General features: G+C 36.6%; 1 protein-coding gene across 1 annotated transcript; it reads left to right on the forward strand.

Annotated features, from left to right (window-relative positions):
- Positions 1-211: 211 nt before the first annotated feature.
- mfge8b (milk fat globule EGF and factor V/VIII domain containing b) lies at positions 212-25,006 on the forward strand. The gene is given in 14 exon segments (XM_043228602.1): positions 212-424; positions 7,886-8,011; positions 8,112-8,243; positions 17,372-17,485; positions 17,708-17,809; positions 17,812-17,847; positions 17,850-17,887; positions 17,976-18,021; positions 18,024-18,130; positions 19,058-19,133; positions 19,136-19,201; positions 20,647-20,834; positions 21,713-21,868; positions 23,338-25,006. Coding segments are annotated over 14 exon segments (1,413 nt in total). The 5' UTR covers positions 212-342; the 3' UTR covers positions 23,482-25,006.
- The last annotated feature ends 2,605 nt before the right edge of the window (positions 25,007-27,611 follow it).

Genomic DNA, 27,611 nt, shown 5'->3' on the forward strand with positions numbered 1-27,611 from the left:
TAAATATTTTCAGTTTTTTTCCCCTAATGTAAACACGGCAAAACGCCTGAAACCACCAAACGTTTTCTCGTTCTGTAAACCGAGCTGTTTTGTTTACTGTATCAAGTCAATCGAGCAGCGTACCGTTATTCGCTCTAATACATACCCTAGGGGCGGGGCCGTGGGCGTGGCCACGTTTTAAAAACAGGATGTAATTGGCTGAGAGCGGAGATACACGTGGGAGCGCACATATTGTCCCTCTCTCGCCTCTAATCTTGCCCGTAGTCATAACGGCGAGCGGATTCACACCGAACGACTCCTGAGACCGACGAGAAGTTCACCGAAGAACTACAGTTAGGCATCATGAGAACTTTCTCAAGCTTGTCTGTTAGTTTGCCACTTTTTGCGGCGTGTCTTCTTGCCGCTACAGTCTCCACCGCGAGCGGTAAGTGTTTTTGTTTTCGTCTGCGCGCTGAGCGCTATAGAAACGGCGTGGCAAACTACATTCACAAAAAAAAAAGCAAGTTAAAGTCTACTGTCCGTGTTAGTTTGACGTTAAACGTTTTAAATGTTCAGCTTCTTTTCATAATACTTTTGTGTGTGCGTGTGTCATACAGCCCGTGTTTTTGCTTTGGTACATGCAGTAATGAATGAATGATGTTTAGTGTCATTCTTTCTCGCACTGTCTTCATGTAAACAAGTCTTGGCGTCTGCACTTTATGGAAAGTCCCTGTGGTCATCTAGATGATGTCTCTCTTAGACCAAAATGTATATTATTCGTGTCTGTACTTGCGTTTAACGCCTTGGGCTCTCTGCTTTGTCCTTTTGTTGTCTATACAAAACATCATGTCCTGATTTCAGGACCATTCTCAGTGACCTACAGGCTTGAGCAGACTTTTATAGTTGAATGGTCAGACGTGGAAGACCATTTAAACACCAAATTTCATGTATTTGCCACTCATGTGTGTTAAGATTTTTTTGACAGCATATCTAAATGAATTTCCTCCATTTACCCTGAACTAGCAAAGAGAGATACAACATTTTTAGTAGTTCCATGTGTTGTTTTTTTTTAGTGTTGGATTCCAGTATTACTTATTTAATTGGCCCTATCCCTCATTTTATCCTCCAAGGATGTTGTTCCTTGTTTAAGCACACACTTCCCGCGTGCTGTCGAGCCTCAGGCCATGATCTGGCTCCGGTCTGTAGGTGTGGCTCAAGTGACCAAATCACTGAGTCACTTCCAATGAATGTGGCCACTTTAACATGCCCAACGAGGCAAGGGTACTTCCTGCCACTAATGACCAGTGCAGCAGGACAGGTTTGCGCAAACTTTTGGAAAATTCATCACCAGTTTCATTACTGTAAGTTTGACTGCTTGTGGTTTTGTTCCACGTTAGGGAGCTTTCCGTGTTAAAGCATTTCCTGCCAGGTTTTCAAGTGGTGCAGTAGTCATCTCATTGATCTTGTTCATTCACACTTCGGGTGATGAAATTGGCACTCTGTGATATTTTGCACATCATTTACTTATCTTTGTGGCTTTTCAACACCTGTGTGATTCCTTTCTACCATGGAGCACAAAAGCAGATGTTTAGTAGCTGCTCTTTTCTATTCATTGAAAGTGGATGGTGACCATGCAGGACAAAGAGCACCATAAAAGGGGGTCTGTATGACTTTTGCAATTTATTCCAACTCTTCTATAACCATACTATAGCTTCAAGTAAGGAAAAGCTTGTCAAACCTGGTGCCAACTATCAATAGTAAGGGATCTAGTACCAAAGCATGGCATTTGACATAATCAAGTAATCTGAGAATATTTTTTTTATTAAATAATGATTTGAATATCAGTCGGTTCCTCACTTGGTACATAGTCAAATTGACCATTTATTTTACGGATTTAGGTACTTTTTGAGCTTGACAGCTGCTGATCACCGTTCAGTGTCAGTGTATGAAAGAGAATAGCGAAAACATTCATCTCCTTTGTCTCCTACACGTCTGGAACCACATTAAATGATGACTCTTAGTTTGCGTCAACTCTCCCTTTAAAAGTTGGGAACTGTTTGGCTCACTTATGGGATTGAAAAGGTAAACAGCTTTGGATAGAAGCTGTACTCTCAAGCTGATCTAAGATCAGCGCTCATCCATCAAAATCTCGCAAAAACTGCTTAAAATCAGCAAACACAGACTTCTATCAACGTAACCCAGGCCTCTCAGGTCAGCTGACGGAGAGTACGCTAATTATAGCGACTGCACTGCCTCCCGCTTTTCACTCGCTCTCTTTTGCAAGAATGTGTTTGCGAGCCATTCAAAAGCTGTCGCGTGGCCCGTGCCATCTGGCAGCAGGGTCTTCCCCTCCGGGGATGGGCTCATTTGTCCTGACTCCATTCCTAATAGAACCCCAATGAGACTGCTTCTCCTGTGATTAATTTTCAATAAGCCCTAATCAATGTTTCATTCATAGGCAGAGCAACATGGCAGTTCTCATTTCGCTCCATCTTGGTCTCATGCTCCATTTTCCAATCTGCTGTATTGAATTTTTAAAATCGCATATTCCGACACTTGTCAGGAAACTTTCGTTACCAGTTTTTGAACAGATCGACTGCACTGGATTTATGTCCATTTTGAATCCGTGTAAAAGCATCATGCCAAAATATTATGCTTTGCTTTATAGCATTTCCAAGTAAGATTAATTATAAGCCTATTTGCGTTGCCTTAGAGAATGGCTGTTTTCTCTGTACGTCAGAGTGTATTTTTAGTCTTTGTGGGTTATTTTTAAGAACAGATGGCTGTGGTGTTCTAGAGAAATGCCTTTAGTTTACAGAAATCTCACCTGAAGATGCAAGCTCACTGACAGTTCACCAAAAAAAAGGTGTTTATTGGTCAAAGAACAGTATGTTCCTGATGTGCAGACCATATCTTTATGGATCATTTGCTTGGTCATTAAGAGGTGCAATCCACACGGCTCAGCGCATTGAGCTGTTCTGGGAGTTTTAACGTGGGATTCAGTGACGTAGGAATGCGAGGTTGGAACACCGAGTTCCCCAGAGCCGTTTGAAGGCATTTAAATGATGTGCGAATGACCGCATAGCTGAGAAAACACACTGTACATTAACACACACCTACACGCATGCATATTCACACCAGCAGTAATGTGGAGTAACAATTCCAGGACACCTTTAGCATCAAGCAATAAGCCTTATAAAGCACTAGAGGTAAACTAACACTTTAGGAGTCTAAATATACACAGAGGTTGTAATATAAATCAGCACCTAGACACAGATCTCCTATTTTAACTTAACTTAAAAGGTTCTGTTACATTACTTGGATCTTGTATACATATTTTATTAGTGTCAAGTCTAGGCAAAGAATGTTCTTTTTCTTAATTTGTTTTTCTTACATTGATCATTTTAAGTGCTCTTATAATTAGTGCTGTCAAATAATTGAAGTAATCGGGAACAAAAAATAATTTTTGTTCACATGAGTGTGTATATTTATTATGCATTTATAAATAATATATATAATAAAGAAACTGTGTGTGTATATATATATATATATATATATATATGTGTGTGTGTGTGTGTGTGTGTATATATAAAATATAGACATTCAACAGACAAAATACAGAAATGTTACTAAATAGACACCAGCAAAAATACTACGATAAACATTGGCAGCATATCGTCAATAAATGCTCTTTTTTTTTTTTTTTTTTTTTTAAGGGACTTTTTGAGTTGTGAAAGTTACAGTATTATTTATAAAATAAAAAAACAGTGAAAGACCCAAATATGATAACTATCTTTTCTTGATCCCCAGAATCAGACCGGGATTGGTTTGTAGGTGTGTTGTTGCGTTTGCGTGCGCTCACATGCACGTGTGCAGTGTTTTGGTTGTCTTCCAGTCTGTTGTTTTTGTTTTGCACCTGTTCCTAATAAGACAGTCAAGGGTTCTTTTGTTGGCCAAGTGTGCGTGATCCGCTCAGCAGATTGTAGCCGAATGACTCCTCATGCCAGTGACTCATTTCTAAAGCCCTTCCCTACTTTTTAAGCGTCATTCGTTAATATATTTTTTTTGTACTCATAAGATTGCAGGTCAGGCCTTGCTTCTTTTTGAAATGACTCAAGTGACGTCCCAGATATATGAATCGGAGGAGCTAGTGGTTTTATGGTTTTGAGCTGTTCTGTTATTTTCAGATTCAAACTGTTCATTTTGGTTCTTTAAGTTAAAAAAATGTAGTATTTTTTTCTGGCAAACCATAACCATAATGGTAGCACATCAAATATGCTCGTTATTGGATTGTTTACTTTAAAATTTAAAGCTGACATTTGTCATTTTTGTGACACTAGTATCACCGAACTCAAAAATATTGTAACACATCAGCTCTTAGCTCCACTGCTGTTCCAAAATTTGTATTTTTAGGTGTATCCCTTGAAGGCTGCACATTTTTAATATCAGTGCAGCCACAATAAGAGTTTTTGACCATACTGGGACTGGGTCAGTTGCACATTGGTTATTGCTCATTTTGTGAGTTGGCTCAGCACTGCCCGCTTGTTTTTTCAGGGTCACAGTTGCCTGGCCAGACTTCATTTCTGATTTCTTTGTCCTTGTTTGCGTGCCTCATTTGTGAGAGAGCAGCGAACACTCCCACAGCTGCCTGCCTTAACACGTTTAACTCCGAGAAAGACCATGTGATATACTATAGCGCCTAAAGCCATCTATCCGAAAGCCTGTGGGAATAATCTGCTCTCACTCCCATTTCAGAGCTTTTGCTGATCAAAAGGCCAGCTCAGCTGATGAGACGCTGATCAAATGTTTCACTTCATCAAACAGCTTTGTGTTCAGCTGATGTGTTCAGTTCTGTAATGGCCTTCCAGAACGTATTAGACCAACATTGAGTTCTCTGACAGTCTAACTAGGTTAACTATACTGTTAGGTGATTCATCATGATGTGGAATCCGTGACATGAATTATTATCCACCCTCTTTTGTTTACATACGTCTAATCTCAGGTAGTGTTAAAAGTAATAGTTTATGTAGGAAATCGCTCAACCTCATGTCATTCTATGATATTTATATTTTTTTCTTCCCAAAATAAGTTTCTGATATTTATTTTTTGCAATTTCCTTGCAGTACAAGTGAATAGTGGCTAGAGAATTAAAAGAATAAGAATAATTAAAAGAAAATAATAATTAATAAATAAAATATTTTTAACATTAAAAACATCAATAGATACTTTTAAACGGACAAATGAAAAGACATTTAACACTGTTCAAATTAATGTTTTAAAATAGTTAAATATAACAAAATCATTTTTGATTAAAAATATGCCAATCTATTATTATTATTATTATTATTATTATTATTATTATTATTATTATTATTATTATTATTATTATTATGCCATCATATACATTTCACAGCAATTAATAAATCCAAAATAAGTTTGTTTGTGTATACTTTCTACATTTATTATGTGTATATATAAATATATACATGCAGTATATAGACAAATAATATTTACGTATGTGTGTGTATGTATATATATAACAACATATTTTTTCATAAATATACATGCATGTGTGTGTATTTAAATATATAAAGTATAATTATTTCTTGTATTTTAGATGCAATAAAGCATGATTTTACCATTTGACAATACTATTATAATTATTTATGGTAATAATAATTAAAATAACACAATTTTTGATAATAACAATTGTTTTGCAAATTGCATTTTACAAAAGCAAACTTGATTAACTTAAACTTTCATTGCATGGAAAATAACAGCTTGAACATTCTGCAAAATGTCTTATTTTGCTTTTCACAGAATGATGGCTCAGTTTTCATTTTTCTTAATTTATCCTGTTAGATGCAAGAGTTTGCCCATGTCAGCAATTAAAAAAAAGTGGCAAAGACATTCCTTTCAGAGAGATAAAACTGTTTCTGTTCAGAGTCACATTTTATGGAAACAAAAGCAGAATTGTGAATAGGAATTGAGTTGTGTTTAAAGTTATTGAGCAGCAGTGAATAACTTTCAGTTCCTAACTTTGACGATTTTGTCATAACTGTTCGGTAAGAATCCTTCAGACTATCCATAAACAGTTTCTGTTCCTCTGGAGTTTTTTTTTTTGTGCTTAGCTGAGATGGATGGGTTGATCTAAGTTGCTAAACATTTCGTTCCTTGGGTATTATATCAAAAGCAATTCCAAAGGAATTTTTTTTCCTTGAGAATATTCAAAGGAATTGTTATTCAGCCTTCTGGAATAGTGTGAATAGGAGGATGCATTCCATTCCAAAGATAAACATTGAAATCGTTTGGATAAGAGCGTTTCTGTTTATGCAGGCCGGGGTTTTATCGTTATCCCAGAAGCTTCAGTCCTGAGCGTGAAGGCCGTTGCCTTTTGTCACAATTAGAGGAGATTGTTCACCAAATGATGTCTTGGCGCAAAACAAGTTCACACGGTTGAAACCTGCAGTGGAGCTGCTTGAAACATGGGCTAATTATCATTTCGAGTGCTGCTCACCTCGAATAAACTCCGCTGAGTGTCTCCGTTGTGGTATTTTGGATCCACGCCAGGGGAAGACACAACGATGCGCAGGAAGTCTCTCACTGAGGTGTCATTTACACAGAGTTGTGGGAATCCGGCACAGATTGTGGAAAGTTGTAGCTTTGCAAATTCAAGGCCTGTATGTAAGGCTAAAATTAACAGTTAAAGATAGTAACGGCTCCAAAAACTAAACTTGGATGTTGTTGTTTTTTTCATCTCGGCATATACAGTTCATAAAAGTGTAAGAGGTGCAGTTTCCTTAGCTTAATGCAGCAAACAAATATGTAGTTCAAAAATGTTTTTATTGCTTATTTTTTCCTTCACTTTGGATATATTATTTTTTTATTATTATTATTACTTGCATTGATCCTTTAGGCGGTTGTTAAATTTATTTAAAACTGCATATAAGTTTTGTTGTTGTTGTTGTTGTTGTTGTTATTATTATTATTAAATTACAAGATATATTATTATATTCAGCAAAATTTCCATTTGCATTTCCATACTTTTTTCCTCAGTCCATTGCTAGCCCACGTAAAGATTCCTGACCTTCACAAACAATTTTTATATAGACCACAGGACTGCAAAGAAACTTCTAGAAACGTTTGTAATGCTGTGGCCTCGTCAGCAATTTGGGTCGTGTCCACTTTGTCCAACCCTAATAAAAACATGACCAAACAGTGAACTCATTGTCTTTTTCACTTCCTTTTTAAAAGAAACAGAATTCTAAACCATCAGAAAATACTGCTGATGGCTCTGAAACACAACCCATGGTTCATGAAACGCAAATATTTTCTCTGTAATCCTTTGTATATAATTGTGTATGTATATATGCGTGTGTGTGTGTGTGTGTGTGTGTGTGTGTGTGTGTGTAACCCTGAACCACAAAACCAGTCATAAGTGTCAATTTTTTTTATTTAGATTTATGCTGTATAGTTTGAATGGGACAATATGTGGCTGAGATCAAACCATTTGAAACCAGGAATCTGAGGGTGCACATAAAATGCCGAGAAAACCTTTAAAGTTGTCCTTAACGTTGCATATTACTAATCAACATTTAAGTTATAATATATTTATGGTAGGAAATTCACAAAATATCTTCATGGAACATGATCCTTACTTAATATCCTAATGATTTTTGGCACAAAAGAAAAAAATTATCATTTTGACTTATACAATGCAATTTTTGGCTATTGCTACAAATATACTTTAACATACATACTCAACCTCAACTGGCTGTGTGGTCCAGGGTCACATGTATAACTGTATAAAAACTACGTGTTTAATGAAATAACCCCACTGAGTTCTATTAAAAGTTCAGTCAATAATGGATGTTATATCAAATCCACTGTCTTTGTCTTTTCTCAGCTGACAGCTGTGAAGTAAATGTGTGCTTGAACGGAGGAACTTGTGTGACAGAAGAAGGAAAAGACCCCTTTAAATGCATTTGTGCTGAAGGATTCACTGGGCCTACCTGCAACAAGACTGATTTTGGTAAGTCTTATCAGTTATTTATGTGAACGCATATGTTTAAAGGTTACTTGTTTGCATTTCAAGTAAGCTTTATCGTTGCTCATACGACCTTTGTTCTCAGGGCCCTGCAACCCTAACCCTTGTAAAAACGATGGCTTCTGTGAAATCGTTGCCAACTCTCGAAGAGGAGACGTCTTCAGTGAATACGTCTGCAAGTGTTCCATAGGCTTTGATGGAATCCACTGCCAGAACAGTGAGTCGCTTTTATAAAATTGACTGATTTAATGAATAAAAATTGCGTTTGAAAATGCGTTCATATTAATGGAAGCACTTTTTCTTTGGTAAATTTGCATTAGCAGCTTCTTGTTGCATGCTGGTTGATGCAGTTTAAATATGCATACATGTTTTTTTCGATGAACTTTATGAACTTTGTCTGGCCGTATCTCCCTTGCAAGGACGAATTAGACACAGTATTGCAGAAAGTGTTTATATTGAAGAGTTTTTTGTTGTTGTTTTGCACAGCAAGGCTAATATATCACATGCAGCTGTTCTCTTTAGAAATGCATGACTAATTATTTCACCAAGTACGTCAATTCCAGGAGCTCTATCTGGATGTAATGAGGGCAGATGGTCAAATCTCTGCTATCTTAACGCATGCAACTATTAAGACCGGAGAGAACATTTAAAACGAAATAAAATCATTTTCAATAAAATCATTAAAAAAAAAATTTAATGACAAATGGATTTGGCCTTTTTTTCAGAAAAAGAATTAAAAAATTGCCTTAAAACTTTCTTATTTTTATTTAAACGAATAAAAAACTGTTGTAATCAGTCAGTGAGTTCCGTCTTCCACAAAATAAATGAATTCATACAAGTTTAGAAAAACATGAGGATGAGTAACTGGCAGAAACTAAGATTTCCTTTTAAAAAAGGAACACTTTTTGGTTAATTGTTATTTTCTCATTTTCATTCTCAATTATATTCAATTACTTTGAGGAGTTCATTTTGATTTCACAGATTTGACAAAGTAATCTTGTCCTTTCACGGGCAGCGCATTAATCTGCAAGAAGAGAAAAAGCAAAGCCAGAAATCCTTCCATAATTGAATGCTGCTTTTTCATGCTATACATTTAAGACGGCATTAATTAAGTTCACCACAGAGGCTCCCTCACGTTCTCTCTCACTACGGTGGACATTATGGCTTCGGTGCCAGCTTTCTCGCGCTTGATAGCAGGGCTGTGATGTTTTGACTGGGTTTAGTTAAACATACGGGCTCATCTTCAGTGTGGCTGGGAATCTGACTAGATTAGAATAGCAATGACGTTGAATTGACTGTTTAAAAGCTTCTTAATCCCTCTGGGAGACGTCTAAATCATGCTCGGATGATGGCAAAGATTGTGGAGTACGCAAACTGCGTAGTTTGTGCCAAACATAGTGGCAGCACAAATGAAAATATGACTGTAGCGTAGCACACCCACGCTGTCACACGCTAGCCCTGTTGCTGGGGTAAAATGCAAGTGGAGGAGGCAAAGTAAATGAAGTCCGCACATCCTCAGCTCTCAGCTGGCAGCAATGTTTCACTGACAGCATGAAATTGGTCTGAAAGCCCCGCAAGAGGCCGTGAAATCTGTGTCAAAAGCTTTTACGCAGTGGAGCGCTGGTCACATTAGCTGAGCTGATTGAAATAGAAACCTGCTGGAGGGTTTAAATGCAGAATCAGTGCCTCTCTGTGTGTCTGCAAGTAAGTCGAAGCGTTAACGAAGCGCTTGATTCCTGCATTTAAAGCTAGCTAGCTAAATTGGTGCTGCCCTTCTGCCACTACGGTGTAATTTTCCTATTTTCCAGTGAATAAGAGCTAGTTTTCTCACTCGAATTTCTCACCTCTAATTGCTGTATTTTTCTCAACTAGTGTCTTTAATTTTCCTTTTTCACACTAAACTTCAGCATTGCGGTTGTTGGAAACTTTTTGTAGCTTCTTTTTAAGAAGAGACCAGGAGATTCTTTGCAAAGCAGGAGTTCGTTTTTTTATTTCGTTGCTGTAGTCATCTGCAAGAAGTCTTCAAGAAATCTTTAAGAAAATCGTCAAGCAATCTCCAAGAAAATCTTCAAGAAATCTCCAAGAAACAAATCTAACCAAACATGTTAGGTTGAAGTATATATGTTTCAAAGGGGGAGGAGTACACAGAGGTGGAGACCAGTAAAACAAGAGTATGCAAATGCGATCAGGAACTTAGCCCAGAACAGGAACTTTCCCGATCCTGATCTATTTAGCATCCAGGTGTCATTCAAATGCATAGGTGAAACAAAAGGCACAGTTGTACCTTAGGATTAGCATTCACACTTGATTTAGGACACCTACCAGATGTTCAAGAACTGAAAGACAAAAGATAACTGTCTCGGAGCTTGGGCTTCCTGCTCTTAGAATGTAAATCACAATACACATTCAGCATATACTGTTATATTGGCGTCTGTGTTTAACCTTTTATAAATTTGTAATACAACAATCCCCATTTGAGAGTTTTAATGACTCTCACATAACACAAATTTAATCCTTCTAAAATCCATTCTATAGCCTATGTTTAATAACATATGCTCCATCTTGCAGTCATGCAACTTGAAAAAGTTACAGGCACATATCTTATGTGTCTTTGCCTAGAATTGCTTAGGTTGTAATAGTTCTTTTCAGAACCATAACTCTTGACAAAATACGACATGGGTGGTAATATGTCGTACAAAACTACATGATGACACAATCATGTAGCATAAGAGTGGAAGTTCTGAAGTCCATGCCGCCTGAATAACTGTGACGTCTGTTTCCTGTAGTCCATTTCCCCTGTAGAATCATTCGGATGACTCTTTGTCCTCATGAAGCTTGTTCATGGATGTCTGAGGTGTAAATCAGGGTGCTGCATATGAGATGACCTTGCATATACACGGACCTGAAACACAAGAAAACAGAGAAACAGCAGACCAGCAGTATTCATGCATAGACATTTTTTAGACTTCTGGTGATCGTATAGTGGTTTAAATTTTGATGATCGTATAGTGGTTTTGTTGACCTAGTCTTAAGTCATTTGACACCTATGGACCAGTGAGGTAAGGATAGACTAGTGGATGGGGAAAGGCCTATGAGGAAAATCTTCACCGCAGGGGTTGGCCCCCGAGGCCTGTTGCGTTCGGTTCTTCCCTGGGCTCCTCACTGGTCTATGTGTCCTAGTCTGTCCCTGTAGGTGATTTGTAAACCATTATTGTAAAAACATCTTCATCCTCCAATGAAACGTCAGTCATGGCAAACATCATAAAATAGAGGATAGGTGTAATTTGGAGTGTGCTGTAGTATAACTTTGAAGGCTGTGAGTGTACTTGACTAGCATTCTCTCAATGGAAGGAGACACCTTAAATTAAGTACTCACAGCCCTAACAGCTAACACCTGAGCAAACTGCTCCAACTGTTGGGTAAAGTGGGGGGGTCTGCTTCAGAGTAGCTGGCAGATTGAGTGGGAGCTGGGTAACGCTGTTAATTTCCTCCTAAAGTCTTTTTTATGTTTCCTGCACTCTTTTATCCAGTGTCCAGATTTTCCACAGTAATGGCAATTGCCCTCCCTCTTAGGACATTTAAATTTCTGCCTGTTCTCAGTGTTGACCTTAAAGGATGCTGCTGCAATCCTTACTCTGGCTTTAACATTAGAGTCTCTTTCCCATGTAGGTGAGGGTAAGCTCTGGGAGATTCCCTCTATATCTTTAGGTCCAAGCATTTTTGCAATGCTTTGGACCTGGACAACAGAAGAGTTGGGAAGAACACTTTCAACTGACTCAATTCCCTGAGATCTTCTCCTAGCACCACATACCTTTGTTGAATCTACAGGCACCTCAGTTTCAAAGAAGGCTTGCAAGTCAGGATATGTGCTATCAGGCTGATTAACGTCCACCTCAGTTTTTTCTGAAACTTTATTGTGGTTTAATTTTTTTTGTCAAAGCCGATATTCTAGCACATAGCTCTTGGTTCTGTTCCTCTAGTTCTGAGATGCGCTGAGATTGTTGTGTAGCTAGTGCTAAGCCAAATTCCTGTGGCAGCAGATAATGCCTTTCAAATTGTTCTTACGTAAACATGCTCCTAAAACCTTTTTACACTCCTCTACAGACCAAGTCTTGTCTGGATGGATCTTGTATTTTTGAGTTAGCTTTTGTCTAACTTTCTCAGTTATTATAAGGTTCATTTGCATGCCTAAAAGTGATTTGAATTCACTATCTGACCACAAAGGAGTTGCAAGACCACCTTTCTCAGTTGTGGAAATGAGTCTAGCATTCTTTTTGAACATTGTAGATTTTGTTTTTGTTCCTTACACAAAGAAAACACTTAACGTCTCTCAACAGAGGGTACACTTGTTAACACAGATCAACTATGGTTAACCTTCTCTAACAAAGTAGAGGATAAAACAAACAATTAGCAAGTAATGCCAATCTTCCCTGCCTAAAACAGAGGATAAAGTCTTCCCTGCCTAAAACAGAGGATAAAGTCTTCCCTGCCTAAAACAGAGGATACACAAATATTAGCAAGTAATGCCAATCTTCCCTGCCTAAAACAGAGGATAAAGTCTTCCCTGCCTAAAACAGAGGATACACAAATATTAGCAAGTAATGCCAATCTTCCCTGCCTAAAACAGAGGATAAAGTCTTCCCTAAAATGAATTTTTAGAGGATAACCTAGTTAACCAAACCCTACAGCTGTCTGTTAACTCTTCTCTGACGGTGCAGAGGTTTACATGTACTGGTCTGTAATGGTTCTTTGGATAGAGTTACACTCACCAACCCTTAGTTGTACTGAAAGATTCAGTCTGGATCAAAGTCAGATCTTTGTTGAACTTGAAGTTTCAGTCTGGATTCAGATGAGCAGCTCTATCCGGGTCACGGCACCAAAACTGTTGGAAACTTTTTTGTAGCTTCTTTTTAAGAAGAGACCAGGAGATTCTTGGTAAAGCAGGAGTTCGTTTTTTTATTTCGTTGCTGTAGTCATCTGCAAGAAGTCTTCAAGAAATCTTTAAGAAAATCGTCAAGCAATCTCCAAGAAAATCTTCAAGAAATCTCCAAGAAACAAATCTAACCGAAACATGTTAGGTTGAAGTATATATGTTTCAAAGGGGGAGGAGTACACAGAGGTGGAGACCAGTAAAACAAGAGTATGCAAATGCGATCAGGAACTTAGCCCAGAACAGGAACTTTCCCGATCCTTGATCTATTTAGCATCCAGGTGTCATTCAAATGCATAGGTGAAACAAAAGGCACAGTTGTACCTTAGGATTAGCATTCACACTTGATTTAGGACACCTACCAGATGTTCAAGAACTGAAAGACAAAAGATAACTGTCTCGGAGCTTGGGCTTCCTGCTCTTAGAATGTAAATCACAATACACATTCAGCATATACTGTTATATTGGCGTCTGTGTTTAACCTTTTATAAATTTGTAATACAACACGGTCAAGGGATTTTAATGGCTGGTTGGGGCTTAAGTGCAAAACATTTCTCAAACCAATCAACAGCAGTGTAGTATTTAGATCCTATAAAAGTATATATTAATATTATAAATTCTTTTCAATCTTTTATTTTTATATTTTCAGTTTTCATTTTAGGTTAAGTTTAGTTTAAATGTCTTTCATGATTACAATTATGGTAAGTTTATTTATTTATACATATTTTTATTTATTTTCTTCAGTGTTAATTGCATTATTTCAGTTGCCAAGACACAAAGGAAGCAATCAAATAACATTAAGTTTAGTTTTCCTCGTTTAGCGACAAGCGCATAACGATTATAGATTACATCAATAGGCTGACATGAAAAAATACATATATGGTGCAGCCATCTTCACAAACGGATAAAAAGACAATAGAATGTAGAATATGTTATATGTTTTTTGCATAGACTCAGTGTGTAGCTGCTGTATTTTAAGACATTACAGAACCAGCCAGTTGTAAAGGCTTTCTTTTGTTCCTTCCCAGCATGCTTCAGTTTTTTCTCTTGGATGCCCCAATTTCACCGTCACATGTGGAAGTGGAGACCTGCTGACCTTGCATTTTATTGATTTGGATGATGCTGCAATGGACATAAGATTGCATTTCACATTATGTAGCTAGATATCGATGTTCTCAAAGTAATACAATGCACTACTGTGTTGAATTGCTTCCCGGTGGGCAGCAATGATCCACTTCTTACATTAACATTAGGAATAACCGCTAACATTTTACAGTTTTATTCCGAGTTGCCATGCTTGAAATGGAAACTTGAAATGTAAGGCCCTTTAAAAAAGAATGTGCATTTGTAGTGTAATCTTAAAAACATGTTTGTTTTTTTTAAACTGTACTTGCAGATAATGTAATATTACTGGTATAAAAGGCCATCTACTTTCACGACCGTTTCTCAACACACTTAAATATACTTCTAAAAAGTGCACTTTGTTATCATTTCTGAAGTTTTACCTTAAAGTACATTGTAATTTTTTATAGTCTCTTGATATGCTTTTGAAGAAATGCATGTATTTGATAGATTTTTATATGTAACTTTCATATATTTTAAATGCTAAATTGCAACCTAAAGGAATAGTTCACTCCAAAATCAAAATTGTATCATCATTTACTCACCCTGGGGTAGTCTGAATTCTGCATGAATTTCTTTGTTCTGCTGAACACAAAGGAAGATATTTTGAGAAAAGTTTGTAAGCAGGTTGTTTTGGGTCACCATGGACAAACCTTTTTGAAATATCTTTCTTTGTGTTTCTTGTTTCCGCTCGTGTTGTGCTAATTTCAGTGTGTTGCGGCTTGTTTCAGTCTTTTTCCGTTGTGTTGTGCGCTACAAGGGCCACTGTAATTTAGTGATGTTCAGTGGTAAAACCAAACAAATCTATGTACTAATCTTTTATCTTACGAATATAGAGGATACACGGATAACGCCAAAAATGCAGCTTGAAGCTGTGATTTATTCAGCAGTTGTTTTAGGTCAGTCCAGCATAAAGTGACTGCTCCGAACGCTTATAGGGAAGTATTGCTCGCTGACCTCTGAAGGTTTGGAAGTGTTTCAGTATGTCTGAGCACTGTGTTGGCACTGGACCACTGTGACCGGTCACACCCAGTCACGCTCCATCTGCACACATCAGATAATCCCACTGATTTCCTTCAGTTTTGCTGGAATGTTCTATTGCAGAGTGACTTTCTTTCTTTTTACTCCATTTAATGTTTCGTTTTTTCTTCGTAAATATATATTGCCCCTCAGGCACATGAGGGCCGTTATAGACCCTTGCTGTGCGTCTTCATATTGACCTTTTAATATTTCTGACACACTTGCGTTGGAAGCATGTTGGTGATCTGACGTGGCGCTGTTGCTCTTAAGTGGATTAGAAACTTCAGCAGGCCTCCCTCAGCTTCCTATATCCTCTTAATGAACGGCTGTAAAAATCCTGTCGTGCTGAGATTATGCTGTGTCATATGTGGGTTCCTTTTATTTGCCCTCAATTTTGGGTCGCTGTTGTGACAAACCTTATGACAAGTATTTCAGTCTTTAATTTTATACCCACATTCTGGACAACATTTATTGCAGTTAACAGAGTGATACATCTCTGACTGGATGAGCAAACATTTCTCAGGACAGCAATTTTCCAAGACTGTGAATATGAAGAAGAACACATAGCTGTCTAAATGTTGCTATTCAAAGAGAAAATAAACCGGTCCGTAACTACTAACAGGGATCTCTCTAAGAAAGATCCCTGGGGTCCCTGTTCTCACCACCAATTTCTCAACTACGAGACACAAAAAGTGCACGTAAAATAATATTTATTATGTAACGAAACTTAAGGGGCAAAAAACTTCAGGAGGGGCAAATTGCCAATGAAAATTACAATAAACAAAACCTAGAAATCAGATAGCAAATAAAATACAATTTCTTTCCCCCCTGCTAGCTAACAGGAAAAAAACAACAAAACAAACAAAGTTTGCAGGACCAACTTGGTCAATGCAGAATCAGGTTTGGTTACTGCATTGACTTTACAATAGTCACAAAATTTGTGTCAGTCGATTTTTTTTTTTTTTTTTCTCCCATCAACGCTGACTCGCCTGGCTGAAATGAGCGATACTTTTACAGCCATAATACTTCTTCATATCAGCTGGAGACGCTGCCAAATTAATTCTCGCTCTCACATACCTTGTGTGTACAGGAACAAGCGGAGTATTATCAGCAACCAATTGTTCACTTTAATAATTTTAATGGGCCACAAACCATGTGACCAAAAATGAGCTCCGCAGGACTGTAGCCTAATAACTTTTTGAATAGTTTCTCTGATCACAAATAAGAGCAAAGGAAGATCATCAGCCCAATCCTTACCAGACTCGGCACAGTGAGCTTGCATCATTGATTTAAGCATCTGATGTTAGTCGCAATTTGATCAAATGCAATAGAATAAGCATGGGGTTCAAGCTTCATATGCTTAATAGGATCAAATGAAGCTACAGCAGCTGATCTATGTATAACATTCTCTGCAGGCTGAACAATTTGAGGAGAAACAGCAGTTTGTGCATGCTCTTTCCTTGTCCTTTGTACGCAAATATAACTTACGAATCTCATGCTCTTGTCGTTTAATTTCCAACTCTAGTTCTTTCCATTTAAAATGCAGTGAAGGGTTGGTTTTAGATGAGGGAAAATCAGTTGTTCCACCTGTCTCTAACCCATCACTTTTCCATTCCTCACCTTCTATGCCAGTTTCTGTAGGCAATAAAACTTGCTTAACAAGTTCAGCGTATGTTTAGAATTTCAGCAATATGCTAAAAAAACATTTTTCCAGAATGCATTAAATTGCTGTATAATACATTTAGAAACAAATGAACCAATAATACCTCTGTTTTTACCCAGTGTTCTTTACCTTCTTAAGAAGAATATCAAAAGAACAATTGATATCCAATTTAAATTAAAATATAAACTGTAAATTAAGCAAGACAAACAAATGGAACAGAAAGATTTTATATTTCATATAAAAATATTAAATGCAGAAAAATTATTTAATAAAGTGTTCTATTTGAAGATATTTCGTAAATTGTTGAGGAAATGAGAATCAGAAAAAAAAGTTCAAGCAATAAGAATGTTTATTATAGCCAATACATTAAGGTGACTTTAAAGGATATATCATGTTACAAACTTATTTGGAAACCATTTTGCAGAATAAATACGTATATTAGATAATTTTAGCTTTTAAAGCAATGAATTTTTCATTTTCATGTACCTCAGACCATTGTAGAAGTTGAATGTTGCCACCTAGAGGTCACAAAGACAACTGCTTTATTTTACTGTTGCGCTTGTCCAGACCAGTTTTGATGAGTTTTACAGAAACCTTATGATTCCCGCAGATGTGAATGACTGTGCTGGCCAGCCCTGTCAGAATGGAGGCACCTGTCGAGATCTTGATGGTGATTTCACCTGTAAATGTCCCTCACCCTATGTGGGAAAGCACTGCAATCTGCGTAAGTAGGACACTGCCAGTGCACACGCAGTTTCTCTCTCTCTTTTTTTTTATTTTCTCCACATATTTGGCTTTTGGTTTGGTGACTTCATTCAGCACACAATGTCTATGTCTCTCATGTGAATGTGGTCATCACACTGTTTATCCATCTGTCTGTCGCACAGTAAGCCTGTTTGTCTCCTGAGTACTTCAATATCTGCTAATGTCTGGCTCTGGTCCCCAGGATGCATCTCTCTGCTGGGAATGGAAGGAGGAGGCATTGCCGAGTCTCAGATTTCTTCCTCTTCTGTGTATTACGGCATCCTGGGATTACAGCGCTGGGGGCCGAATTGGCCTGACTGAATAACAAGGGACTTGTTAACGCTTGACCTCTGCGACACATGACAAGAACCCCTGGATCGAGGTAAACAAGTGTGTTTGGTTCACATATTCAGGGTTCGAATATTATTTGTTGACGCAAAAAGTGACTTAATTATTTATTTTAATGCAAGATCAACCTGCAGAGGAAGATGCGTTTCACTGGCATCATTACCCAGGGGCCAGTCGCATGGGCACAGCCGAGTTCATCAAAGCCTTTAAGGTGGCGTCCAGTTTAGATGGGCGAACCTACACCATGTACAGACCTGAGGGCCAAAGCAAAGATGTGGTGATGATTCACTCATTTTTCTCTTTATTAAATTTTTAGCATTGGATTTTTATGGTTTAGAATTAAACTTTTGGGTATGGGACAAGGGTGATGCATAGTAGTAATATAATTTATATATTACTGCACTACATTTCTTATGTAATTGATTAATGTGTGTGTGTGTGCGCCATGTTACTCGGCAGCCATCTTTGAAACGCCTCTCGAGCTTCCAAGTGCAGCTCCGTTCTCTTTGTTTTGGGAAACTATTCTATAGTTTTTGGTATCACTGAGCAACACCCTTAGCAACCACCATTAGCAACATAAACAATCAATAAATCAAACATAAAACGGTTTCATCAAATTCAAATGCCTGTTATTTCTTTAATGAAGTATGAGTGACTCCTGCTGGTGTTATCTTGGATCTTTCACATTAATTTTGAGACCACACTCTTCTGGTCTAATAAACGCTTCTCATGCGGAGATATGTTGTGTGTGCGGCACGCGTCTGTGTGACAGCCTGCAGTTTGTATCTACTAGTTTTCTGTTCAGTTTATACTGTAATGATGCTTGCAATCTCGTGCTTTATAGTTATTATAACGTTTTTACAAATCATGGGTTTTCATTGTGCATACCAATTAAACTCAATAAAACTGCAGACAATAAAACACAAGAAAATATAACAATTAAAAAAATGATTGTTTTCTCTCTATATATGTGTATATGTATATGTGTATATGTATATATGTATATGTATATATGTGTATATATATATATATATATATATGTGTGTGTGTGTGTGTGTGTGTGACATATTTTAATAAAAGCACACACATGTTCATTCATCCAAATATGTTAAATCGATTAAAATTTGTCTACTGTTTATATTATAAAATTGTATTTTTATGTTTACATTTTTAAATAACTAAAAATTGTATTTCTGTTCTCCAGATCTTCGTTGGTAATATGGACAACGATGGCACAAAGACTAACTTGTTCGATCCTCCAATCATAGCTCAGTACATACGATCGCTCCTGTTGTGTGCCAGAAAGCCTGCACACTGAGACTGGAGCTGGTGGGCTGTGAACTCAACGGTAAAGTCCCAGTGATATTTTTGCATGTTTATACATTCTTAAGAACAGATTTATGGAAGCCAAAAGACAAAACAACTCGCATGGTAATACTGCTGCGGTTTTATGGAAGAACAAGTGAGCAAGCTGCATCACAATTTCCTGCCTCGCTTCGCTTTGTGGTGAAGTTAAGGACCGCAGCCTGCTTGGCTGAAGGAACAAAGTCACATCTTCCAGCCAGTAAACGTTCTGAGCAGAAACCTCTCAGACATTTGACTTATTTAGCACATTTGACACGTCTTGAGCTGCATATAGTAATGATCAACAGCACTGGTTAATTTGCGTGGCATGTGCTTGGTACAATTTGTTCTTGTTTTCTGCAGGAGATTAAGAAAGATCAAGCCTTTTCTTGATGATTCGTTTAAAATATCGTTATAATATGTATTATTACATCATATTATTTTCATATCGTAAAAAGTAGGGAGGGATGCACTGACGCATTAAAATATTTAGTTTGAGATGATAAATCAACATTTAATGTTTTGGCAAGTAAAACAATAATTTATGTTTTATACACTAATAATTAATTTATTTTGTGGTATCTGCTTAGTACAAAAAAGTATTTTTTTGTCATTGTTTAAAATTATATTATTATCATATTGTAAAAGTAGGGGCAGCACTGGTACATTAGAATATTTTGGCTGATGTTATAAACTGATAATTATTAACGTTTTGGCAAATGAATTAGTGAATATACAATTTTTCAAAATAATTATTTATCTTTTTTTAAAGAAATTTCTTTTAATAAAAACTGCATTATGAATTCTAAAATATTTAAGTAATTCAGCCAGTTAATTAATTAATGTCATTAATGTAATGTAATTAATAAAACACACACATACATAGTTTAGTAACTAACAAAATAATAATATAATGATTTACTAAACTACTGTATATAATGATTTGCATCTCAGTATTTTAATGTACAGTATGAGCAATAGATACTCAGTTTGAGATGAATCATTTATCGGTAGTTATTACTGTTCTAAAAGATTTAACTTAAGTGAACTTTACAATGGTCATCTAAACATAACAAAACAAAATGATAAAATAACAATAATAAAAAAAATTTTTAAAGTCTAATATCAGCCTATATGGTAGGTAACATCATGCATCCTTACATGAAAGTCTAATTTCTAATAATAAAAACAGGCACTCATGTCAATGTTTCATTCACTGTCTGTGTCTCTCAGGCTGTCCATCACAGCACGCTTCACACACCGCCTGCATGCGCTTCACACACACCCCATCTCACACACAGCATCTTGCCGCTCATCTGCATGAAACTTGCTCAGTGCTGATGTTTGTGCTGCTTGTGCTGACACGCTTCCCATCCATCTCTCTGCCACTTCCTGTCCCGTCCCTCCTCTTTCTGTCGTCTCACTTCACAGTGTATTTGAACACGACAGGTTGCTCCGAGCCGCTAGGTATCAAGTCACGGCTGATCGATGACAGGCAGATGACAGCTTCCAGCACTTTCCGCACCTGGGGATCGAGTCGCCGCTCACCTGGCACCCGTGATTACGCTCGTCTGGACAAGCAGGGCAAGACTAACGCCTGGACCGCAGCCACCACAAACCCTCCCGAGTGGCTGCAGGTGAGACGACACACTTGACAGATTCACTTCAGATCCTACTTACATTTACAGTCATGTCTAACATCTGGGGTGAGTCCATAACACAAGAGCATTTCATTTGATCGATATCAGTGTTAAAAACTGTCATGCTGCTTAATAGAGTTGTGGACATTGTGATACATATACAAAAGGTGATAACAACAGTGGCATATATTTAAAGTAAAAACAATATTTTATATTGTGTATAAACATATTTAATATGTAAACATAACCTATTTTTCTTAAATGTATACATGCATGTGCTTGTATTAATATATACATAATAAATCTAAACGGTACACACATATATTATGTAAACAAAAACTTTTATTTTGACTGATGTGATTAAACTGGATGTGACTGATCCTTTGTAACATTTTAAATTTCTTTACTGTCACTTTTAATCAATTTAATGTCCATGATAAATTAATTTCTTAACTTTTTATTATTATTAATTTTTTTTTTTTTTGACTAACCTCAAACCTTTTGAACGATGGTGCATATATATTACTCCAACTTTGAACAAAGCCATTATTGCCTGGATACTGTCCAAGTTGAGTTTGAGCATCTCCTCCTCTGTTAATGTCTGGCAGTGTTTGCATAGGAAATGAATACATTCTTGATCGTTGCTTTGGGATCCTAGCACAATTACACATTGGATGACCTTTCAGAGGCAGAACGTCAGTTTTTCAATCTGCACTGTCCTCAGAGGCTATCATTTACAAACAGCAATGCTCTTACAATTACGCAATTATCTGGAGGCCAGTAGTTAATCTGTCATAACGCAGATCATTATAACTAAATGCCAGCTTTTGATGTAAGACCACTTGCTGAGTTGTTTTTGGGTTTTTTTCTTTTAGGTGGACCTGCTTAGACCAAAGCGCATCACGGGGATCATCACACAAGGGGCCAAAGACTTTGGCAACGTGCAATTTGTGTCTGCCTTTAAAGTGGCTCACAGTGATGACGGCAAGTACTGGACCATACTCAAAGACGACAAGACAAAAACAGATAAGGTTGGTTTTTTACCATGAATGGATTCCTCAGTTTAAGTCAATTCAAAATCGACCCTTATTGCCTAGCTCCTTTAAAACAAGTCCTATCCTTATCCATTAAATGTTTCGCTCTGAACAAAAGTGGGTTTTATATCTTTATGTCGATTTAATTGACCTTTTTGTTTTTATGTTTTAGTGGCTGTGATTTGTGTTATCAAATAAAACTATTTTTAAAATATTGATAAAATATGTTATAATAAGCAATAGTATAAGATGGAATATAAAAACTGGTAGGTATAAGATGGAAAAACCTACATAAAAGCATTTTAGTTAAGACATTTTTGTAGAGTTGTCTCTGCTAAATGTCTGGATGATAAAATGAAAAGAAACATGCTCCTGCTAGAGAGAGGAGGTTCTACCGTATTAGATCTAGACAGGCGGTGCTGGGGAGGAGGTGGGTTAAGATGAGGCCCTACATAGCACGCAGATATAGTATTCACTGTCCTGGTTATAGAGGTAAACGGTAATGAGTATTTAAATCTGATTGGCTGGAAACATTGCATATAATGTAGAATTTCATGCCTGAACTATTGATACTGATATTGAAACATAAATATTATGTTAAAAACTATGTTTGTATGTTTTAGTGGCAGTTTTCAGTGTAAACCTAAACTATAAAAATTAGTTTTAACTTAATTAAAACAATTGTAAATTCAAATAAAATGCAAATGTTTCCTGAAAAACTTTTGGAAAAAAAATGTAAGATTTAAGAAATGTTGCCTTGATTAAAATAAATAAAATAAAATATGTTTAAGGTTGAAGTACTAAAAGTAATAATTAATCAGTTAAAACTAAATAGAAAAAAACTAATAAAATTACTTGAATTAGATTTCATACTATAAATAAGTACTAATATAGTGCTCTCAAACAATTACTTGCAATTCATCGCATACAAAATATGTTTTTGTTTACATAATATATATGTGTGTACTGTTTATTATTATTATTATGTGTCTAAATAAATACATATTTATATTCATATAATTTATATTATATATAAAAATACTGAAAATACAAACAACACATTTTTCTGAAATATATACATGGATGCGTGTATTTATATATAAACAATAAATATACACAGCACATAATATGCAAACAAAAGCTTTTATTTTGTATCTGATCAATCTTAAAATCATAACCATAACGGTTTATTCACCCTCACGCTGCTCCAATCCTACGAAAACAAAAGAAGATATTTTGAGGAAATGAGTGAACTGGACAAAAATAAGTTGAAACCGTCCTCAAGAATATCCTCGCTTGCATCCCACAGACGAAACGAAGTCTCGACTCGATGAAGACAGAATGTCGTTTTAACACATCTTTTCAACTGGCCACAGCGTTGGCCGCACACTCTGCCTTTTTTCCCCCCATCCGTCTGTCACGTCCTTGTCTCACCCCATCTTTATTTCCTTCTGCTTCACCTGCAGATTTTCCCTGGCAACAGCGACAACAACGTGCACAAAAAGAACGTGTTCGAGCCCCCCTTCTACGCGCGATTCGTCCGCATCCTGCCATGGGCGTGGCATGAGCGCATTACCCTGCGAATGGAGCTGCTGGGCTGCGATGAGTAGAACTCCTCCTCTCCATCTCTCTCTCTCTCTCTCTCTCTCTCTGTCTTTTATACTTCCCTCCATTCCTTCTTCCCTCAACCACGCCTGCACTGCCTCACTCTTAGCAACAGAGGGCACCATCGCCACACCACCCTGCACAGCTGGGGACCCGCTTCACAGCGGCCGGCAGCAAACGAAGCTCAAACCCACAGCCCGACGCGTTTAACATGAAACATTTTGTATTAATGATAGTCTGATGCAGTGGCCATTTGAAGATGAAAGTCAATGCTAATGTATATTAATGTTAATTTACCCTAGATGACCATATTAGAAAATAGGCTACAGTTTTATTGTGTTACAGACGAGTTGTAACAGTTTGATCTCAATTACAATCAGTTGGAAAGAAAGACTGTACATACCAAATAAGTCACAATTTATTTATTTACACAGGAATCATTGTGTTAGGTTGGTTGGAAACGCTGTTTTATATCTTATCTTATGAAGTAGTTTAAGTTAGTAAGTGATGAAATCACAAAATATGGTTGTGTTTTATGCTAATTTGTATATTATGTAATGAAAGTAGCCATTTGTTTCTTGTGTAAAATATTTGGTTTAAATCCATTAAGTTTTTAAAAAAAATAGGCCAATGCAGTTTTTACAGCCTCATTAAAACTAAACATAAAATGTGACGGTCAATCATTTATTATTACTATTTGATCACTTGTTTCATTTGAATGGCCACGGATCTCAGGTGCAGTTTAATCAGTTGCAGTGTGCTACTGAATTTTTACTTTTATTCCAGCATAATTATCAAATAAACCACCTTTTTACGGTACAAAAATACTTAAAAGCCAAAGTGGTCTCTTGTTTTTCTTATTACGTTGTCAGCAAATGTGTAATATATATATATATATTTTTTTTTTTAAAGGGGCCACACTAGCATTATAAGCTTTGAGCCAGTCATAATGAGATGCAGGACGGGTGCAAATCTAATTTAGAATAATTTTTACGGTGGCACTGAATCTCTGATATGACCATCCAATCTACATAATGTTTTCAAAATGATGCATTGTGATTTCCCCCTCCACCCCAACCCATCCATTCGAATAAATTTACGATTTTGGGCTTGTGCAATATGATATGAGTATTAATATGAATTAATATTAATAGAGCTTTAGGAGAGATTTCTCTGAGGAGAATTGAAGTGGTATTCAAGGTAACAAACACTGAAGAATATTCTAATAATCCAGCATGATTTCTGCATTAAGGCTGCATGCGTTTTGATTTTTCTCTGGTATGGATTCTGTACTGATGTTAGCATTTGATTTCTCTCAAAGAGTTGTTTTCATTGCAGTAAAGACACATTGACTTTGTTTCTATTCAGTGTGATCTTAAACTTTTTGTCTTTTTGTAATTTTTTAATGCCTCATACTGTAGCACTCCTCTTGTGTTCAGATTGTTTAGACTAGATGCATTTCCTTAGTAATTCTTGAAATATTTTCCTCATGTTTTCAACTGTAGAAACGAATAAAGAATATAATAGATACTTACGCCTATCAAGCATGTTGTGTCTTGTTACGAAACCTCCATATTTTATGCTATTATTAACAGAAAAGATCAAATCTTTGGTTATTTCTCGAACTAAACAAATTGGAAATCGGCAACATTCTCAAATCTTATATTAACCACAAAAAAATATATAAAATATATAAGAATATTTCACGTTAAATAATATGATCTTTGATAATTGTAATTGTATCAGTAATAATAGTATAATGAGCATAATATAATCAAAAAAATAGAATTTGATTAGGTTTTATTGTATTTATGTGTGTGAGCTCATGTATTTATATTTACGCTAAAATATTTGAGATTTATGTATGTATTCATGTATTCTGTACCTTTGCCAGATAAGCCCTTAATACAAACTCCCTTAAGTTCTGATTGACAGGAACACACTAATATACAGGCTCTTGAGGCTCAAAGCAGGAAGACAAGAGAGAATCAAGTGATAGTCTAAAGAATGGCAGGAAAACAGCAGCACCCGATGGGCACAGCCAGGAAGGATTCTTTTCTGGAAAAACAAGGCTATTTTGGATGAGGTATTGTGCCAAATATTTTGTCAGGAGCAAACATTCTTCGCTTTCTAATAACATCTCTACAAAAGAGATCTCGCCTCGTTCGCCTGTTTGTTTGACAAGTTTATGAGGGGTTGTAAACTGGGTCAACACTTTTTAAATTCACCCTCACTGTCAAAATCATCAGTATAAACAGAAGTATTACAAGAGTTTCACTGCAAGCTTTTTTGATGGAAACCGCTAACATAAATAAATCAGAAAGCCACAATACTGTGGCTGAATTCCATTCATTCACACGCATGCATTCATTCAGGAGATGATGTTTGGAAGCGCAGTTATTCACGGGGAACACATCTCAAAGAAACACCCTTTATGGAATAAAAACATGCCACCGAATCTACGCAGTGAGTGTCGTTCACTATTGTTTGGGATAAGTACCTTTTTGTTTTGTTTTTACTTTCATTTAAAGACATTCATTCAGGAAGTGCATTTTCTAAAGATTTCTGCTGTTACGAAACCTCTATAATATGCTATTATTGAAAAAAAAAAAAGGAAAATATTTGGATTTTTCCAAAAATAAACAAACTCCAGGCTTCTATTAACAAAAAAGTCACAAATTAAATATCTAATATTAATATCTTAATGATGTCTTTACACATAACATAACTATTATTAATGATGTATTTACACACAATTATTATTAGTAATGATATCAGTCATAATAATATTTTTATTTCATTTTATTGTATTTTTTTGTTTACTTTCAGTTTTTATTAAATCAAAGAATCTTGAAAAACAAACTATTTTAAATATTGATAATAAAAGCATATTAACTTGATCACGTGACACTGAAATCTGGATTAATGATGCTGAAAATTCACTACATTTCAAAAATTGAAAACTAAGTATTGCAGTTTTACTGTATGTTTTATTAAATTCAGAGTTAAGCAGAAGACACATCTTTCAAAAGCATGAAAATATCTTACCGACCCCAAACTCTTGAATGGTAACGGTTGATTTCTCTGTAAGAGACGATGTAAATATTGTGCTAATTTACCTTTACGAAAGTATAACTTATTTTATTTTATGAGAATGTACAGTGCAGCTAAAATTAACATTTTTAAACCCCATATTTGCGTGATATATTTAAAATCTTAAAAATACAATTTTTCGATAACCTTTGCAATCAAGAGGGTTTTTCTCAGGCAGGCTGCAGTAACTAAGACTGACAAGTGCGTCAGGAGAATCTAAAACATTTACATCCAGCCGTTTTGGACCTATTCATTTTGGGCAAACAATTAGAGTACCACAGCCTTCTAAATGATGGCTGCCAAAATCATGCTTCTGTGAAGCCCACAGCTATTCAAAGGGTCTCTGCGTTCCTTGCCTAAGGCGATGGCTTTCATCTTGGCTGTGGGGACTAATTGACGGATCTCTTCAAATGCGTTGCTAATGTTGTGAGCGTCTGTGAGAGGGGCGATGGAAATGTGCTCGCTCTCGTCTTTTAAAGTGTCCGTGATTTATGAAGGAGAGCTCACATAGCGTTATCTGTTGGTCAACATGACTGGGTTTTGCCTGAGAAAATCTGCCGTACAAGCAAAGAAAGGGTGGCACAGTTTGGGGTCATAATACTGAGAGATTCTGTCAGTATAACATCCTGTTCCCTGCAAAGGCCACTTAGCAGTCTTTTCCTCTTTGAATATTAGAATTTACATTAACAGTATGACTATAAATAACAGGGAGAAAAGGTCAGAAATTTGGAGGAGAGATAAAAGATGAAGAGTGTAGCTCCTGGCCGCCGCACAGAGGTGTGTGCTGACAGAGAACAACAAACTTGAATCTCTGGTGGTCACGAGCTAGAGGAAAATTTCACATCTGCAAGGCTACGGATACTTTCCTCTGCTATTGACTTTGGAAAATTAGCACGCTTTGGGGGTTTGCGCTCAGGAGAAGAGGAATTTCAACTACTGACTTTCCCATAGCGATCTTTTCTGAGGCTTCGGTCAAAGGTCAAGTCATGTTTCTGGTGTGTAATTTCATATGCGGCGGTAATTCATTTCTTTTATATTACCG

This window comes from Puntigrus tetrazona, chromosome 25 (assembly GCF_018831695.1).
Source record: "Puntigrus tetrazona isolate hp1 chromosome 25, ASM1883169v1, whole genome shotgun sequence".
NCBI classification, from domain to species: domain Eukaryota; kingdom Metazoa; phylum Chordata; class Actinopteri; order Cypriniformes; family Cyprinidae; genus Puntigrus; species Puntigrus tetrazona.